Genomic DNA, 17,565 nt, shown 5'->3' on the forward strand with positions numbered 1-17,565 from the left:
TCAATAAATCCATCGTTTTGTTACAATTTTCTTATTTTACTCCATAATCTTTTATTTTTGGATTTTAAAGTAAAACATAAAATACAAAAATAATGTGAATTAATATTTCTCAATATTTTTTTATTGTACAAATATAGTTATTGAAAGAAGAATCGTACAAAAAATCAATAGAATCCTTCAAAATAATATCTTTTGCCTGCATCTGTGTTAAAATAATAAATTAATGTTTTAGTTTGATATATCTTATTATTTATATAATATTGAAATATATAAAAAAAATCATTTATCACGCATGTATACAAATCCTGCACATTTGTGCATTTTGGCACTTCTGTTGTATATTAATATTTTATATCAGTCTTTCTACATTTCTTATGTACCTTTAAAATCTATTATTGAAATCTATATTTAACACAAATACTATAAGATAATAGTAAATATGTGTTGAATAACTTATAATGTGATATGTATAGTCTATTCTACTTCCGATCAGTTTATAAAATAAAATTGATCAGGTATTAAAATAACGTTAATTATGTGTACATGTAACTATACAGATGTAAAAAAACTGAAATAAATGAATATCAATAAATATGTGTGCTTTGTTTCACTATACAAAAATTGCTGGTTCAACAATTATGTGCTAATGAAACAATATTATGTCAACGACAATATATTTTCATATCTAGTTAAACAATTTCAGCAATGTTGGCAAAGAAAATTGAAGTAACTTCATCTTGTTTCCTGAGGTGAATCGTTTAATGTCTGATTTTTTGTTTCAACGGGTAAAGCAAGAGTGGCTGCAGCAGCACATAATGCTGTAACAGCATATATTGCCATTGCTCCAGTTATAGACCACTGAAGAAATACTTGTGCTATATATGGTGTGACCATCGCACCAATTCTAGCCATGGCACTGCAAGTACTAACTCCGATACTACGCAAATGGGTAGGATATACTTCCGGAGTGTACACATAAGCTGCTTGAAATACACCAGCAATCAGACCTCTGGCTAGAAAGATTGCGAGTGTCAATGCTACTCTGCTCAGTAGACAAGCTCTGCCTAAAAAACAAATGAGCATGGCAAACATTACTAATTGAAAAGCCATAGTTTTTCTTCTACCAATTTTTTCAATTGCAAAAATAGTGGAAAAAATTCCGGGGAATTCAGCTAATGTTGTCCAAAGAAGATCAATGTAGTCGCTACGTTCCAAGCGACAGTCTAATTGACACGTATCCTCTTTTTTATTTTTCCAAGAGCTACACTGTTCTGATGATGTATGAAACAGTTCTGTAGTCATCAGTACTACACCATAATAACAAAATGCTGTACTCATCCTAAAAGTAATTTTTTAATTATTTATGTATAAAATAGTAGTTTAATTAAAATTGAAATACTTACCACACAAGCCAAAGCAGGGCAGAGGTCCTACACATTTCTTTACTTAGCACGTCTTTTAATTTACCATGATTTACTTGATAAAAGCGATCCATGACTAATCTTCCTGGTGGTAAAGGTTTCTTATTTTCTCTTGCTACTCGTTCTAATGTGGAAACAGCTCTATCCATTCTTCCCGTTGTCATATCAAATATTGTTGACTCTGGTAACCACTATCAAAAGATATGGTGATATATATATAATATTTTTATAATATTACTCACTTATATTACTTACTGGAGTGATTATAGCAAATACAAGAAGTGGTATTGTTGACAAAATGAGAAGCCATCTCCAACCAAAGTTTGGCATTATTACCAAGGCTATTGCCACTTCAAAACAAGCTCCAAGTGCCCAAAAGCACTGTTAAGAAAGTAATTATTTTATTTAAATAAAACAGACATACATTATTAAGATTTATTTATAATTAAACTTACATCTAATAAAATAACACATTTTGCTCTTTGTTTTGCTGGAAGAAACTCTGCATACAATGTTACTCTAAAATAGAAATGGAGCATCTTCACTTGAATTTATTTTAAATATGTTATTTTCAGTCATGGAACTTACCAAATACTTACGATTGTGGTACACAACCAATAGCAAAGCCAACTAATCCCCTAAGCAACAAAATCCATAGAAAATTTGGTGCAAAAGCACTCAAAAATGCATAGTAAAGCAACAATACTGCACACAAGGTTAAGGATTGCTTACTACCATATCTATCACTTAAATTACTCCAAAATGTAGAACTTAGCATCATACCTAGAAAAACAACCTAGAACAATCATAACAATATATTACATTAAAATTATTATAAAGACATTATAAAGCATAATATTTTTTATATGAAGTTACCGTAGTTGCTAAAGCTTGTTGATATCTAGTTATACCCCAGTCACAATGTAATGATGGACTTAAAATACTTAATATTGTTATTTCCATACTGTCTACCATCCAACAGAGACCCGTAAACAGGGACAATTTGACTTGAAATTTACCAAATCCTAGTGCATTGATAGCTTGGATTACAGTAAATGTATCTGTCAATGAATATTGATTTATATATATATATAAATATATATATAATACTGCTAAAATACACTACTGATTAAAACAAATTAATTTTAGTTAGTTTATAATATACTTCATTCTTCATACGATAAGAATTATAATATTAAAAACAAGTTACATACAATAAAAAAAACTTCATGATATTAAATATTTACAATACTGTTAGTCAATGTATATCTGATAAATTATGCAAATTAAAGTAATTTATATCTTTGTTGGCTAAAAATTAAGCAAAAGTGATAGAGAAATAAAATGGTTCAACTTTCTTTGATTTTTACTTACAAAATTGTAGTTGCACATTCTTTTAAATAACATAGCATACTATTTAAAAATAAACTAATTCTTCTGAATGTTCTACCTATAAAAAATATTGGGTAATGTTTTTAAAGAATGAATCCTTTACAGAAGACTTCACATTTTGTAAAAAAGTATTTTTTGTAGATGTTCAAATGTTTCAAAATGACATGATGAACATTTTGTAAATTGTGTTTTTGTTTTTCATTTAGAGAATTAATACATATATTATTTAGGCCTCTAAGCATAAATCCACTTGCACATTCTGAGAGGTAATAAACTTCTCAATATGCTTCTTTTCTAAATACTATGCATTGTTGTTCCTGCAATGTAGTTACATTCTATGTTTTTAATTGTAACTTGAATTTATACTCCTGTATATTTCATCTAACAAAAATTTGATTAATATTACAATGCTCAGCTATTTCTTGTGTTCAATCTTGTAACTTAAACTCAACATATGTTAATACACATATCTAATATTATTATTGCTTACAATTCATTTTGATTTCTTTTAAGTTTTAAGAAGAAATATTATAAATTATGTACAAATATGTGAAAATATATTCACATAGTCTTTGTTCAGATTATTTATTAAAATATATACTTAGAGCATTTGCATTATTATTGAGAAGTACAAAAATAGTAAGCATATCTACTTTTCATGGAATATTTGACATTTCTTTAATAAAGTACATACTTCCTTAACAACTGGTTGTTGGAATATATATTGTGAAGTGATTAATTAAAGCATCTTTTTCAAACACTTTCAATTCCTTTTAGTTCATTTTTCTTTATTTATATATCAATAAAGGATAAATATATTTTATATTTTTGATATATCTATTAAGAAATTATTAATCATAGCATCATTCATTCACTTTATTTCAATACCTTTTTTTCTTAAGTCACATAGAATTCATTTAAACAAAATAAGCAGTTTTATTTAAAAAATCAGAACAATTGTAGTGTGCAAATACATTTTTGCATCTGTAGATAAAATAGTGTCAATTTCCTCTACTGCTTTTATCTATTTTCAATAAAGAAATAGATATAACATGTTTTAAGTTGCATTACTTACCTCTTACAATTTAGTAAACAAAATATTTTTTACATGAACTTTGAACATAAATAAACTATTTAACATAAATAAAAAATGGATCCAACTACAAAATATTAAATACAATACATATATGACATACTTGTAATATAATATGTAAATTATAACTATATTTTGCAGAAGTATATAAAATATTATGTACTTGAATTTAAATTATGTACTTGAATAATAACAATTTTTTGGTTCACACATATTTTTTAAATTAATTGTTAGTACCTTTTTAATTCATACCCAAATGGAAATTGAGTACATCATATTAGTATTTAGCAAAGAAAATGTATCATAACAATTATTAATTAAAGCGGCCCCTTTAAATCCATTGTTACATTTCCATGCATAGTAAAGTATTTACACAACTTACAATTACCCATTCCTTTTTAGATAAGTTTAAGCAGATTACCCTGTACATAAAAAGTGTCAGTAATATTATAAAGAGATCAATTTTTCTATATGAACAATATATGTTTTGCAAAAATAATGTACCATCTGGAATTACTACTACTGAAGAAAGTTCCATCGAACATTCAACACTGTTCCCAAAATTTCTGTTACATCTTGAGGTACTTTCTGCATTAACATTTAATTCAGAACCACACAGTTCTAACTCACGATACGGTTCGTTAGATTTTTGAGATTGATTGGACATGATTGTTTGTTTATCATGTACTACATACGTACATACACAAAAGAACTACAAAATTTAAGAAACTCTCAAGTATTCGTGTATATCACTAGTGACACAATTAATCGATATAAAGATTCTATTGAAACGATTGATTGATTTTGTATGGCAATTTTCATTAGTATGTAGAACGTGACAGATTTACATAAGGGTAAGGTTAGGTCTTAGCACTGTCAACTGACCTCATCAAACAAATGAATATTGAACTGTTTAAGATGTGAAAAGTACTAAAAAATATAGACATCAAAATTTGTTGTGTGCTACAGTCTCCAAAAGCTATTAATTAAATTAGGAAATCTAACATATTTGAGAAAGCAATAGGTTCTCGTGTCTCAAATTTTGTGGGTAGTACTTGTAATCTTACACTACGTTTAGCTCAATGTTCCCAGATTGTTGGACATTTTCGCGCATGCGTGTCGGAAAGGGTATAAGCACAATATCTTGATTGAATGAAAACAAATGTCATATGGGTCCCAGTTGTAAAAAATTGTCCAAAAGATATTTGTAGAAAATATTTCAAAAAATTCTAACTCGTATTCCGCATTTTAAAAAAAAAAGACATCAACCCAAAATTCATCATGAAATACTAAAGTTCCATGTTGATAAATACTGAACAACTATGTTCACATGATATCGCATATCCTTACTTGGTTTACCCATTTGTCGAGGCCCGCTGCCCTTAGTCACCTGTAACATCGCTTATGCACATCGTTGTTTTTGATGTCATCGACTTACACATATGCGAAAAACTGGCTTATCTGTTAATTCAAGATTTTGTATAAATAAAATTACATGTTACGAGAGAATTTCATTGTTTTGCTATGTCTGTAGTTATGAGTTGTTAGTATACCGTTGGTTCAATATATAGTTCCTTCAAAATATCAAAGATTCAAAAAATGATTAAAAAACTGATGGCAGAACTTCTATTATAAAGTTGTTATAAATATTAAATTTTTTAATAGAAAGTGTATTATGCTATATAAATAATACTTGTTAAATTCTATATATATATATATGTATATATATATGGGTATGGTATATGGTTTATGTATATGTATATAAACTACATATGATGCTATAAAATAACGATACTGTTAACAGTTTTGTGATAGATAAACTATAAAATACGTAATTAATTTAAGAATTAAATTATCATTTATTAAACATATTACGTTGTATTTTCAGAATTAATTTTGATATATGTCATTAAGAGTCACTTTGTTCGACCAAACTGACGTAAAAGTAATTAATAGGTAATCTACTATCACCATTTCAATTTGTTTGCGCTTATCGGAATTCATAAATATCATAAAAATCAATGCAATTGACTATATGTTATTTATATTTTAATGTATTACAATATATTCTGTATGTCCTTTATATTTCAAAATATTCTACAGTATTCTGCATATTTTAATGTATTTTCAACAGTCGGATTATTAAATATTAAGTATATGTGAAGATGTTATTTAACTATAGTATTCAAAATGTTAGTTATACGTATCGAAATTAATTTTAAAACTAAAATGGAAATCTGTTTTATACTTTACATATTATGATCTATCGTTAAAGTATTGTTATTTCATATTGATTGAAGTGACATAGCGCTTATAGGTTAAATATTTCAAAAGGTTAAAGTCACTCGGTGATGCGATCAGTGATGTAATGCTGCTGCGCATTTATTGTGCGCAGCGCACACAAAGTAACGTGTGAAGGAGAAAGAGCAACTTTTCCTTCAATTGCCAGAATTTATTTGAGCCGGTGTATCTATATCTATTCGAGAAATATCCTCCTGCTTCAGTTACGTGGTTTTATTTAGATTCATTTATCTTCTAATGAAACAGACTATAAAAATATTCCTAGTAATTTTCTGTTACCTTGCATAAACCACAGTAGTTTCTTTATAACCGTGTATAGTTTAGGGTATTTTTACGATTGACATTCTTTATGCGGTGCATTAATAATTGTGAAAGTACGAAGAAATGCTACAAAATTTGTACGATGAAAGTGACATCGGATGGGTAGACATTTCCATGATTGGAAATATCGGATAAAATATTTTAACGAAGAATGTAGAAGATTACTTAATATTCAAAGAGCATTATCTCACATGTAATGCGTTAAGATTATCATACGTGATATTTACATTTGAGTGGTAAACTAATCGTGTATTTACGGTCTAATTACACTAAAATTATGAGTGTCGATAGCGAAAACAAATCAAGCGAAGCTATTGTTCCATTTATACCATCGGCAAATCAAGAAAATGCTGATAATGGAAATATTGAAGAAAGTCCTATAACCCCAGAAATAGTGTTGCGCTTGCCTACGATTACAGATAGTAAGACAGTGATTTTCTATTGAAATATACTAATAAGTAATAAAATTTTAATAAAATTAATTACTCTTGCTAATATCTTCGACATAAAATAATAATTTGTTCATCTTTTTCTCAGAATATTTGTGTTCTCCAGAGGCAAACATTTATGATATTGATTTCACAAGATTTCAAATTAGAGATCTAGATACAGGAGCAGTATTATTTGAAATAACCAAACCACCAGCTAGTGGTTAGTAATGGTTAAAGTAATTCATATAAATTAGTTTATGCAAGATATTTTAGAATTATAAGTACAAATTTAATTGATTAATAGAACTCATAGAAAGGACAATAAAAAAGACTATATTAACATGAGTTTTTAAATTAACCACTTTTGAGATATTCAGTTTCACTTTATAAGCCAATAGTTTTCTGTTTGAATATGCATATTATAAGTGACTGATATTTTGCATTATTATTTACATTTGCATATATAAAATGAATATTCATTATTTATCTATTTAAATAAACATTAAAAGTTAGTTTAAGTTAACACAATGCAAGACAAAATCAAAAGAAGTCACTGTAATTAAAAGAATCATTCAGAAATATCATTTAAAGACTGCTTGGAGAATTAACCAAAATTAATTAGAATAAATTCCTTTACTGCTTCAAAATATGAGTCAAAGTAATTCATATAAAGTGTATTCATTTTGAGATCACTTATTATTTCAGATGCTGAATTCCAAAAATGTTAATATTTTACAATATGTATAATTATACAAAGAACTTGATTTTCAAACTAAAAACTGAATATCTAAAAACCTTAAATTAGATTGTGAAGAAACGTTTATTGTAATTTATGTTCTGTTTTTTATAAGTTCTACTAAACCATTAAATTTATCTGAAACTTTCTTTATATCATATCATGTGATAAACACAAAATCCCTGTGTACATATATTTTAGAATGTGATTGTAACCAAGAAGTAGAACCGGATTGTGAAGAATCTGGTTGTGAGGATGCAAATACTGGCCGATTTGTACGTTACCAATTTACACCTCAATTTCTTAAATTAAAGACTGTTGGAGCTACAGTCGAATTTCTTGTGGGTTCCAAACCAGTGAATAACTTTCGAATGATTGAACGTCACTTCTTTCGGGATAGGTTGTTAAAAACTTTTGACTTTCAATTTGGATTTTGTATACCAAATAGCAAGAATACCTGTGAACACATTTACGAGTTTCCTACCTTGCCAGCTGATTTGGGTAAGTAATAAATTTGGTTATTTTATAGTTAAACATATTAATGTCTTGTTACATGGGTATTAAAAATGATCTTGCAGTTTCTGAAATGATTGCAAATCCATTTGAAACACGCTCGGATTCGTTTTATTTTGTGGACAATCAATTGGTAATGCACAATAAAGCAGATTATGCATACAATGGTGGACATACACACGATGTACTTTAGTATGTGGTTTGTTGAATTATATGAACAAAAGTTAGCAAGGAAGTTGCACTTTGCAAAAATAATTGTGATAATATTAGCACGCATTTAACTAATTTTAAATTATAATTTTATTTCTTCTTGCACAAAGTTGCAACTTAAAATTTTTATATTACTTAAATATAACATTTACATTATATACAGTTCTTTGAACTCCCTTAATTGAATTTATATATTTTTATTGAACAGTTCTGCGCTGAAATTATAGTTCATCAAGTGTATTATATTTCAATAACGTAAAATCTTGAGTTTTACAGTTTAAATAGTTGTTCTATATTAAAGCATGGCCTTATGTGGAACTATTTTCCAGTTTTGATAAAATGTTTTCCAAGCTGAAAAACGTTAAATATGTAGTTTTTATGGAAACATAACAAATAAGGAGTTAAAAAAGTGTTAAGCTTTATAAGTTCTTACCTGACACAGAATTCACAATTTGTTCACACTGTGTACAATTATATTTTAATTTGCTATTTTTCACTTATTTTAATCTGTAATGTTATAAATTTCACATAAATACATATATATGTTTACAAAATACATTGTGTGTTTTTCTTACATTGGTACCATAATTACTATTATGGTTTATTAATGAAATTGACTGCAATCTTCAGGAACTCGGTTGGTTTGTCTGCGTGAACCCAATGATTTGCACCACTTATGTATATAAATTGACTAGAGGGAAACAATTTCATAATTTTTGGTTGATCTTCTATTTTTATATAATCACTATTAGCACCTCCTATAAATAATGTTGGTCCTCTATAAACTTTTGATTCTATACGGGGAAACACAGCTATTTGTGATTCAAAATTTTGTTCAAGTACAGGTAAATTAACTCGCCATTTGTATTTCCCATTGTCAGTTTCCACTAGATTCATTGTTAAAAACTGCAGTGAAATGTAATTTTAATTTATGTAGAAAGTGATGTAATTTAATAGTTCATAAAAAGTATAGAAAGTAATTATTTACCTGACGCAAACTCAAAGGTTTAAGAACATTTGCAAGTTGTTCCTCTGCCATTTTGCGTGCTTTTGTTAATGTTGGGCATCCACTTACATTCAATGTACGCATACAATGGAATACTTTTTTAATCTCCATAAGTTGAGGACTAATACTCACAGGAGACATGTCTACTACTATTAATTTTTCTACTAGTTCTGGATAATGTAAAGCTGTATACATCATTGTAGAGCCACCCATACTGTGTCCTACTAATACAGATTTTTCAAATCCCAAATCTCCGATAAGTTGAACTACATCCTTTGCCATATGTTTGTATGACATATCTGCAGAATGTGGAGAATCTCCATGGTTTCTTGCATCTATAGTTATTACCTATGAAGATATTCTAAGTATTACTTATATTATATAAAATCTATGTATATACCTTACGATCTGTTTGTTGATGAATTGCTTTTGATAACGAGTTCCAGTTATTCTTTGAACCAAAAAGGCCATGCATTATCACGATAGGTTGTTTGGATGCATTTTTTTTTCCCATCATTGTCTCATAGGATGCATAAGCAAGTTTTACTGGTACTACACTTAAATAAAAAAGTATACAGATAATATTGACACGAATAATAAATATACATATTCAAATATATTTGAACTTACGAAGTAGAACTGTTACTTATGTGTTTAGATAATAAATACGATGCGACAGATGAACTAGTAATGAAGTCCTGTCTCCGATGCCGCACGAAAATATTTCGTGTTATCAGGTAACGACAGCACACACAAGTCATGTTTTTTGTTTTTATTTGTCAACAGTAATCTACGAAAATTTTTATTCGTATATACAAAATTTCCGTAACATTTTGACTATTTCCGAAGATGTATGCTTAAAGTTATATTTGGATAACTTTAAGATAACTGTATGATAAATCACAAATAATCGTGTCCGATTACGATGCAAAATACTAATATAATTCAAAATGCAGAGACAAATTGGCGTATGTATGGTATAATAAATTCTGTTCGACCTAATTCAAATGGAAATCCAATAATATTGTAACTGCACGTATGATAACATTATGCATGACCTCTATGTTACCTATATTTAATACTTATGTAAAGTTACTATTTTCAGTATATAGTATTTTCGTCTAGATAAGTTCTGTTTACAGATGGAACTCTTTGTGCTGCTTATCTCCGTGCCATATTCTATTTGTTTGAGCTCACCTATAAAACGCAACATTGAACAATGTTCATGTATTAAAAATGAATCCAGAGCTGCTTTGGACTACAGGGGTTTTAAGTTAAAGATGGATGAATATAAACAGTACGGTTTTCGCAATCTTTACGTTTCGATTTTCATTGGTCTATTAGCTGACATGTTGTTTCGGCTAGGGATGTACTTGTCTTGTAGTAGGGCCGGTAGGTTGTTTTCCGTTAATTGTGTTGTTTTTTAAAATATATTTTTACTTTTTTATTTAATAATTTTATACATTTCTTCTTATTAATAAAATGCATATAATATTTTTAAACGATACATTACTAATAATATGTATAAATATTTATTTGGTGAATACCCCGTGCCCAATACGCTCAGTATGACCTGCTCAGTATCATATTAAATTTCCCCCACTACTAAACAGTAGAAACATTATTAATACACAAACCGTGCATCTGTAGGCTGAGGTCTCGGCAAGTTGGAAAGGATCGACAAACAAGACGAATTTGAAGTTTTCTCGCTCGTTTTCGCATAGCTGAAGTTTTGACCTTGGCCAATCACGTGGTTTTATTTAGACAAAGTTTAAGTCGAACAAACTATAGTATCGCTATTTCAGGTACATTTATATATTACTTATAAACTTCAATTAGTATTTTCACATATTGTGACTAAAAATTTCTGGTATATAGATATGATCGTGAAATGTTACTAAAATAAAAGGATGTATGTATGTCATCTATGTGCACCATTAATTCCATGGTAGTATGCATACGTGGCGCTGTGGTAGCATCATGCCGCTGTGAAGTGGCAGGAAAAGAAAGAGCATATGTCGTTTTTAATTGGTTCACAGTGTAATTTGATAAAATGAGGTGGCTTATTTTGTGTTTATTCCTAATTATTTTGAGCACAAGTGCAAGTTGTTATTTCATCACTGTAGATGCACATGCTGAAGAATGTTTCTTCGATAGGGTGGAAGCGGAAACCAAGATGGGTTAGTTTTTCTTACTGTGCTTTCCTTTAAATAATTTTCAACTATAAAATTCCAATTTTTCAGAAACTTTATTGCTCCAAAATTGCTTAAATATTGTAGCTTAAATTTTGATTTTGTCAATTTCTCAGTGTCTAAAAGAAGTTGCGTTAAATTAGTTTATTTTTTTCGTTGTTACTTTCGAAATTAGTGTTAGTTAATATGCTATTGATAAATGTATTGTAGGAAAATATTATTGATGTTACATATAAAATATGTTAATCTAAATAATATAAAAATTTTAAAGGTTTATGTAAAAGGTATTTATGTTACAGATTATTCCAATGATTTTATAGAAATTTGAGCATGTTTTAGTCTTTAGTAATATTTAAATATAGTTTTATTTGTTTTCTTTACAAATTAATTTTCAAAAAAAATAATGCTTTTGTATTAATTACATGAAAGGTGATTAAAATGAATTACGTGTTAAAACAAACATCATTTTTCAAGCAGCTATAAAATCTACAATTTTAAAAATGTTTATAAAATATGTTTAAATATTACTATAGATTACAATATATAAAAATCCCAATCAAATCCAATATGTTACTTCAAAAAGTGTTTAATTTACAATAGAAGGGCAATATAATATCTGACATAAACAATGGGTTATCAATATTTTATATAATGAAAATTCAAACACTAATATTGCAATTATTATAACTGTACCATTTCTGTTATAGTTATTTAATAAAAAGATTAAATTATTATTAAGTTTTAATTAAGATATTTTAATTTAACATCAAGAATAAAATACATTCTTATATTCTTCAGATGTATTATTATCAATAATAAATTTACAATTTGAAGTGAAATATGTGCAACCATAAAGGGAGTTGATAAATAAATATGAAAAATATATTTACAATACTCTTTACAATATTGTGTAATCTATTTAATTTATTAATATATATTTTATTTGTTAGCTATGTATAATTATATGGAATATCAAAACAACTACCAGAAGTACTACTTTTACTTATATAGTAATAAAAATAGAACATAGTTTGTACAAGTATGGACTGCATACCTGTATGCTTCTGCAAAGCAACAGTATGTTCCTCTTAGTAAAGTATTACAAGTAGCTGCCTTTATATTAATTAGATATATAATTTTAGTAGATACAATATTTTCTTTACAATTTTTTACACGTGTACTTAACATTTTTTTTTATTAGAAGTTATTATACACAGGAAATTCAGAAAGCACTAACAAAATCTTGTTTGTGGATATAATGTTACAAATATTTCTCTAATTAATGTTTACATTTTCAGTCACAATTTATTATAGTAATGCTATTCAATATGAGATTTGGAATTTTATATTACATAAGAATGAAATTGATACTTCTATTAGTTGTTAAGTTTTCCTCAATAATTTTTTCTGGAATATTATGAAAATAAAATCATATAATTCCATTTAAAAAACTTAAATGGAACTTGATTTTTAAAGAAAATGACATTTTTTAAAAATATATTATCACAACTATCCAAAGATGTTATGATTTTTTATCATGTATATAGTTGCTTAAAACAAGTAGGTTATTACATTTAAAGTATATATGTGTTAATTATTTTTAGTACCTTCTACATCTTTCTATGTTTCATATCTTCTACAGGTCTCACATTCGAAATAGCAGAAGGTGGATTTTTAGATATAGATGTAAAAATAATTGGGCCTGATAAAGTAGTAATTTATCAAGGTGATCAAGAAAGCAGTGGTAAATACATGTTTGCTGCACATACTGCTGGTGTTTATACATATTGCTTTAGTAATCAAAAAAGCAGTATGACACCAAAAGTTGTAATGTTCAATATGGACATTGGTGAAAAACCTAAATCTCTAGAAGAAACTTCTGATGGAAAGAATGCTGATGGCTCTAACCATAATAAAATAGATGATATGATTAAAGAATTAAGTACAAGTTTGTGGGGAGTGAAGAGTGAGCAAGAATACATGCAGGTAATTCACAGTTTTGGCATTTGTAACTTATATATATGGTTTAAATGTATTTGTCTGTACTACTACAAATACATGAAAAACACTTAATGTTTTTCCTTGTATCTGTATGAACAATAGTCCTTACTGGTATATTATGTAAACAATAGTTTGTATATTCAGTATAAAGAATTTACAAGTTCTTCTGTACTGAATATATATACTAATTACAGTGATTTAAAGCTTTATTAAAATTCATTTTTTATTCTCAGGTTCGTGATCGAAATCACAGAGCTATCAACGAAAGTACCAATTTCCTTATAGTTATGTGGGCTTTCTTTGAAGCTGTGGTTTTGGTTTGTATGACAATAGGACAAATTTTCTACCTAAAACGTTTCTTTGAAGTCAGGAGAGTTGTTTAAGTTAAAGCATGTTACAATAAACTCATACACTCATTGTACATTTTTTTATGTGATAAGTTATAATAGAATTACAAACTTTTAATATTTTGAATTAATTTTCTCCTTCAATCTGTGACACGAAAAACTTCAAATATGAACATACAGTAAAGTTGAAGATTTGTAACATCATTAGCAGTAAGATCAACATTGTTTACATTGCTAGGTTTTTAAAAATATCACAATGTACATTTAAGCATAAGATTTATTTAAACAGAAAAATTGTTGAAATAAATGAAACGTCTTTTGTAACAATAGATGTTTAAATTCTATTAACAACTAACTGAAAATATACAGTATGTAAAATGAAACTATCCTTATACTGGTTGTCAATGTGCAGGGTTATTATTCTCAGTATAAAACAAATTTTTAAAGATTGTATTAAAATTTCAAATAATATTCAAATTTAAAATGGAATGAAGTAATTTATGTGTTAATTGGGTAAGCAAATATCAAAATAATTTAATGAATGCAGCTATAATGTTTGTAATAATATCGTTTATATAATTGTACAGTGTAATATGATGTAATAAAAATCAATATAAACTAACTGTTTTATAATTATATCAAATAGATTTGAGAAGTAGATTTTGATTGCACAATTAAACTAAAAATTCAAAATTTACAAGTAGAAAATTAACAAGTAATCGTATATTTTGCTGCAATGAAATTGCAAAAAAATTACTTTTAAAAATGAATATATAATATTTATTTTGATATACAGATTTAATTGTAATATTTCGTATTTTAATGATTTGAAGTGCATCTATTTTTAATAAAACTGTTTTATAAGATGAAAAATGTTAAAAAAATCTATAAACAGTGTAAATTTGTGATGAAGTAATAAGCTGTTTAGTTGTAAGCAACCGTTTTGTATTTGAACAGTTTTTAAATATTTGATGTGTAAACTTTTAGTATGTTTATGTAATTATCTTATTTGAGTAACTTAGATTTCATAATATAGATATACAAGATCTGACACAATTCTTAACCGTATTAAAATTATTACATGAAACATAGATGGTACATTTTGGAACTGTGTGCTTTTTTTGCACATTATCCTTTTTATAGTGTAATTCTTACACTATATGTAAGAATTATGTTATATATTTTCTTTCAAAAAGTGAATGTTACATCAGATTTGTGAATGTTGCTTCTATAAAAGAAAATTAGACTCTGTACTTGTTGAAATCGTATAGTTTGGTTTCATTTTTTAATTATTTATGTTAACTGTGTTATTTAAATGACAAATTAAACATCTAATCAAAGATTAGAAGTTACAGTGTATGTATGTTCATCAGATACATTGTCTCTTAAATATTAATTTTTCTATTCTTTAACTTTAATCGAGAGTAGGGTATTAAACCACTTAACTTCAGTAATACACATATATATACATGAATTGCTTTGTGTACTACAAACTTTTACAATTAACTACTATTTATTATATAAAAAATTGCAGTTACAAATTCTTTTATTATTCTAAATATATATTTATTTGAATGTAAATAGGATACTTGAAAACTATAAGTGTAAATTTAACTGATCAATTGAGTGTACAAACAGAAACAACAAAATCTCAAAAACATAGATTCCCAGATTATTTTAAAAATATTTAGATTTTTAAACTGTGTATCTGTTGTTTCTAATAATTGCCTGTATTATCAAATGATTTACATATTACATTACATTCGCACGTCTATAAATGAAATAAAAATTCATCAATTTTACATTTAAATAAGCAAGAATTATTTTAAATAATCATTGATGTAAGAAATGGCAATCTCATATGTGGTTCAAACAACAATTGTTCTCAGGGAAATCTTCTAATGGTGGGCTGTCACAACTTTCTGCATAGCAATGAAACAAAACTTCAAAAATTGGCTTATTTATTCAGTATACGGAAACGAGGATATGTAGTTACCAAATCCAGTTTTTTTTTATTTGCTTTGAATTTTGTATTACATCGAGATGTTTTTCTGAAATCCTTAATAGTCAATTAGGACCAAATTTTGAAAAGAAAGGGGCAAAGAGGAGTAAATTTTAACTTCGGGTATTTATTAGTTTTCAAGATATTAATACAAAACTTTTCATACAATATATTGAATTTTGCCTATACGTAGATCCTCCCACATCACTAATCAACCGCCATTCTTTGTACTGTCGTCAACTATTGGATAGTTGGACGACACACCAACAATGTAGGTCCGTAAATATCTATAGGGTACTTACATACATTTTTTTTGTACGTTAACCAAACTGGCGTGGTGTTACACTCGCTCCGAAGCGCGAGAGGTTTTCCCCCCCGGCCACGAAAGGGAAACTAGCCTAACTCTAATCTATTTTAGAAAAACTAATATTAATAATTACAGGATATTTTGGCAACTGAAAATTACAACGTTCGTATAGGCAAAATTCAATGTACTGTGTAGAAAGTTTTTTTATTAATATCTCAGAAACTATTAAGTACCCGAAGCTAAAATTTTATAAATTGAAAATATTATCGACTACGTTATACACATGTATACATGCATTTTTTTTTCTTCATATAAACACATAAGCGATTGTAAATAGTTAACAATTTTATTCCTAAAAACAACAAAAAGTTAAACACAATTAAATCTCATATCGAATAATATTATGATAGAGATTGCTTCAGGTACAAACTGCAGCTGTAAAAGAAACTAAAGATATGAGGCTAATGTTTAATTTATTTTTGATTTATTGACATTGCACTGTAATAGCTTGAAGATTAAGTTCGCCTCGATGTGTTAAATAATGAAAATATCTCAATTTTAGAACCATTCGGTCGTACAATATGTATTTCATCTAAACTTGCGGTAACATAGCAGTAAAGAATGAAATTCTAGAATTTGCTATTAATGTCTACTTTGGCAATTAAGTTGAAAATGATTCCTAGTCATTGTTATTTTCGTAGAGTGCGTTGTGAAATCACTGACTCTTGCGAGGTCGGTACTTTAGATCATGAATTCCAACTCCTATAGAATTTTCAACCAATCTTATACCTTGTCTGTGGTGACATTTCTGCATTTTTTAGCCTTACAAAAGGTTCCTCCAGGTGGCATCACAATCGTGTTACTAACTTTGAATTTTATAATTTAGAGAAATACCTTAGGGCGACACACGAACTAAAGGATGATACATGATGCTGTGAAAATGAGTTAATAGACAGAAAGGAGATCAATTTCAGTTATCTTACATGGATCTATCAGTGGCGCCACCTAGTGTTAGTATTAATGAATGTTGTGCGTCATCAAGTATTGAAGATACATATGCGTATACAAATATTGGGTTGTCGGAAAGTCATTTCGTTTTCCAAAATGGAGAATATATAATTTAATAAAATGTTTATACACTCTAAAAAAATCGTGTTTCATTTTCATCAAAAAAACCAAATGACTTTCCAAACAACCCGATAGTTAAGAGCGTTTCAAAATTTTAATTAATTTCACAGCTTTGTACAATATTATTTTTAAATGACCATAGTATTAACTAATAGTTTATGTTC

General features: G+C 27.5%; 4 protein-coding genes across 13 annotated transcripts; 2 read left to right on the top strand and 2 right to left on the bottom strand.

Moving 5' to 3' along the window:
• Positions 1–392: 392 nt before the first annotated feature.
• LOC143151401 (synaptic vesicle 2-related protein) lies at positions 393–6,279 on the bottom strand. Of its 6 annotated transcripts, none has more exons than XM_076320519.1 (8): positions 6,160–6,279; positions 5,257–5,367; positions 2,298–2,482; positions 2,021–2,217; positions 1,877–1,940; positions 1,677–1,802; positions 1,404–1,612; positions 393–1,339 (listed from the first exon to the last, which is right to left on the bottom strand). In XM_076320519.1, exons 2-8 carry the CDS (start codon positions 5,303–5,305, stop codon positions 733–735), a joined length of 1,437 nt encoding a protein of 478 aa, XP_076176634.1. In that variant the 5' UTR covers positions 5,306–5,367; positions 6,160–6,279; the 3' UTR covers positions 393–732. The 6 variants fall into 6 exon arrangements, with proteins under 6 accessions (XP_076176634.1, XP_076176625.1, XP_076176622.1 ...); XM_076320510.1 differs by lacking the exon at positions 6,160–6,279 and adding an exon at positions 4,411–4,618 and having other exon boundaries at positions 5,257–5,272; XM_076320507.1 differs by lacking the exons at positions 5,257–5,367; positions 6,160–6,279 and adding exons at positions 4,411–4,618; positions 4,979–4,995.
• Positions 6,231–10,169, top strand: Unc-119 (unc-119 lipid binding chaperone). Its single transcript, XM_076320651.1, has 4 exons — positions 6,231–6,950; positions 7,066–7,179; positions 7,897–8,196; positions 8,274–10,169. The coding sequence occupies exons 1-4, from the start codon at positions 6,806–6,808 to the stop codon at positions 8,399–8,401; spliced, it is 687 nt and encodes a 228-aa protein (XP_076176766.1). The 5' UTR covers positions 6,231–6,805; the 3' UTR covers positions 8,402–10,169.
• LOC143151469 (sn-1-specific diacylglycerol lipase ABHD11) lies at positions 8,321–10,752 on the bottom strand. Of its 5 annotated transcripts, none has more exons than XM_076320602.1 (7): positions 10,622–10,752; positions 10,055–10,214; positions 9,825–9,981; positions 9,407–9,772; positions 8,994–9,324; positions 8,852–8,925; positions 8,328–8,769 (listed from the first exon to the last, which is right to left on the bottom strand). In XM_076320602.1, exons 2-5 carry the CDS (start codon positions 10,183–10,185, stop codon positions 9,013–9,015), a joined length of 966 nt encoding a protein of 321 aa, XP_076176717.1. In that variant the 5' UTR covers positions 10,186–10,214; positions 10,622–10,752; the 3' UTR covers positions 8,328–8,769; positions 8,852–8,925; positions 8,994–9,012. The 5 variants fall into 5 exon arrangements, with proteins under 5 accessions (XP_076176752.1, XP_076176717.1, XP_076176726.1 ...); XM_076320611.1 differs by lacking the exon at positions 10,622–10,752 and adding an exon at positions 10,494–10,616; XM_076320629.1 differs by lacking the exon at positions 10,622–10,752 and adding an exon at positions 10,521–10,602.
• LOC143151491 (transmembrane emp24 domain-containing protein 2) lies at positions 10,673–14,405 on the top strand. Its single transcript, XM_076320656.1, has 5 exons — positions 10,673–10,816; positions 11,075–11,229; positions 11,303–11,604; positions 13,259–13,602; positions 13,851–14,405. Exons 3-5 carry the CDS (start codon positions 11,478–11,480, stop codon positions 13,998–14,000), a joined length of 621 nt encoding a protein of 206 aa, XP_076176771.1. The 5' UTR covers positions 10,673–10,816; positions 11,075–11,229; positions 11,303–11,477; the 3' UTR covers positions 14,001–14,405.
• Positions 14,406–17,565: the final 3,160 nt, after the last annotated feature.

The sequence above is a fragment of the Ptiloglossa arizonensis genome, chromosome 1 (genome assembly GCF_051014685.1).
Source record: "Ptiloglossa arizonensis isolate GNS036 chromosome 1, iyPtiAriz1_principal, whole genome shotgun sequence".
NCBI classification, from domain to species: domain Eukaryota; kingdom Metazoa; phylum Arthropoda; class Insecta; order Hymenoptera; family Colletidae; genus Ptiloglossa; species Ptiloglossa arizonensis.

Bases quoted from the DNA above. Each gene is read 5' to 3' on its own strand.
- LOC143151401 (XM_076320510.1), bottom strand. From the start codon at position 4,573: ATGTCCAATCAATCTCAAAAATCTAACGAACCGTATCGTGAGTTAGAA. The intron at 1,803-1,876 runs GTAAGTTTAATT...CTTTCTTAACAG, and splicing joins AATGTGTTATTTTATTAGAT to TGCTTTTGGGCACTTGGAGC. The intron at 1,613-1,676 runs GTAAGTAATATA...ATCTTTTGATAG, and splicing joins TATTTGCTATAATCACTCCA to TGGTTACCAGAGTCAACAAT.
- Unc-119 (XM_076320651.1), top strand. From the start codon at position 6,806: ATGAGTGTCGATAGCGAAAACAAATCAAGCGAAGCTATTGTTCCATTT. The intron at 6,951-7,065 runs GTAAGACAGTGA...TCTTTTTCTCAG, and splicing joins CTTGCCTACGATTACAGATA to AATATTTGTGTTCTCCAGAG. The intron at 7,180-7,896 runs GTTAGTAATGGT...CATATATTTTAG, and splicing joins AACCAAACCACCAGCTAGTG to AATGTGATTGTAACCAAGAA.
- LOC143151469 (XM_076320602.1), bottom strand. From the start codon at position 10,185: ATGACTTGTGTGTGCTGTCGTTACCTGATAACACGAAATATTTTCGTG. The intron at 9,982-10,054 runs GTAAGTTCAAAT...TTTTTATTTAAG, and splicing joins ATAAGTAACAGTTCTACTTC to TGTAGTACCAGTAAAACTTG. The intron at 9,773-9,824 runs GTATATACATAG...ATATCTTCATAG, and splicing joins ATCAACAAACAGATCGTAAG to GTAATAACTATAGATGCAAG.
- LOC143151491 (XM_076320656.1), top strand. From the start codon at position 11,478: ATGAGGTGGCTTATTTTGTGTTTATTCCTAATTATTTTGAGCACAAGT. The intron at 11,605-13,258 runs GTTAGTTTTTCT...TATCTTCTACAG, and splicing joins GGAAGCGGAAACCAAGATGG to GTCTCACATTCGAAATAGCA. The intron at 13,603-13,850 runs GTAATTCACAGT...TTTTATTCTCAG, and splicing joins GTGAGCAAGAATACATGCAG to GTTCGTGATCGAAATCACAG.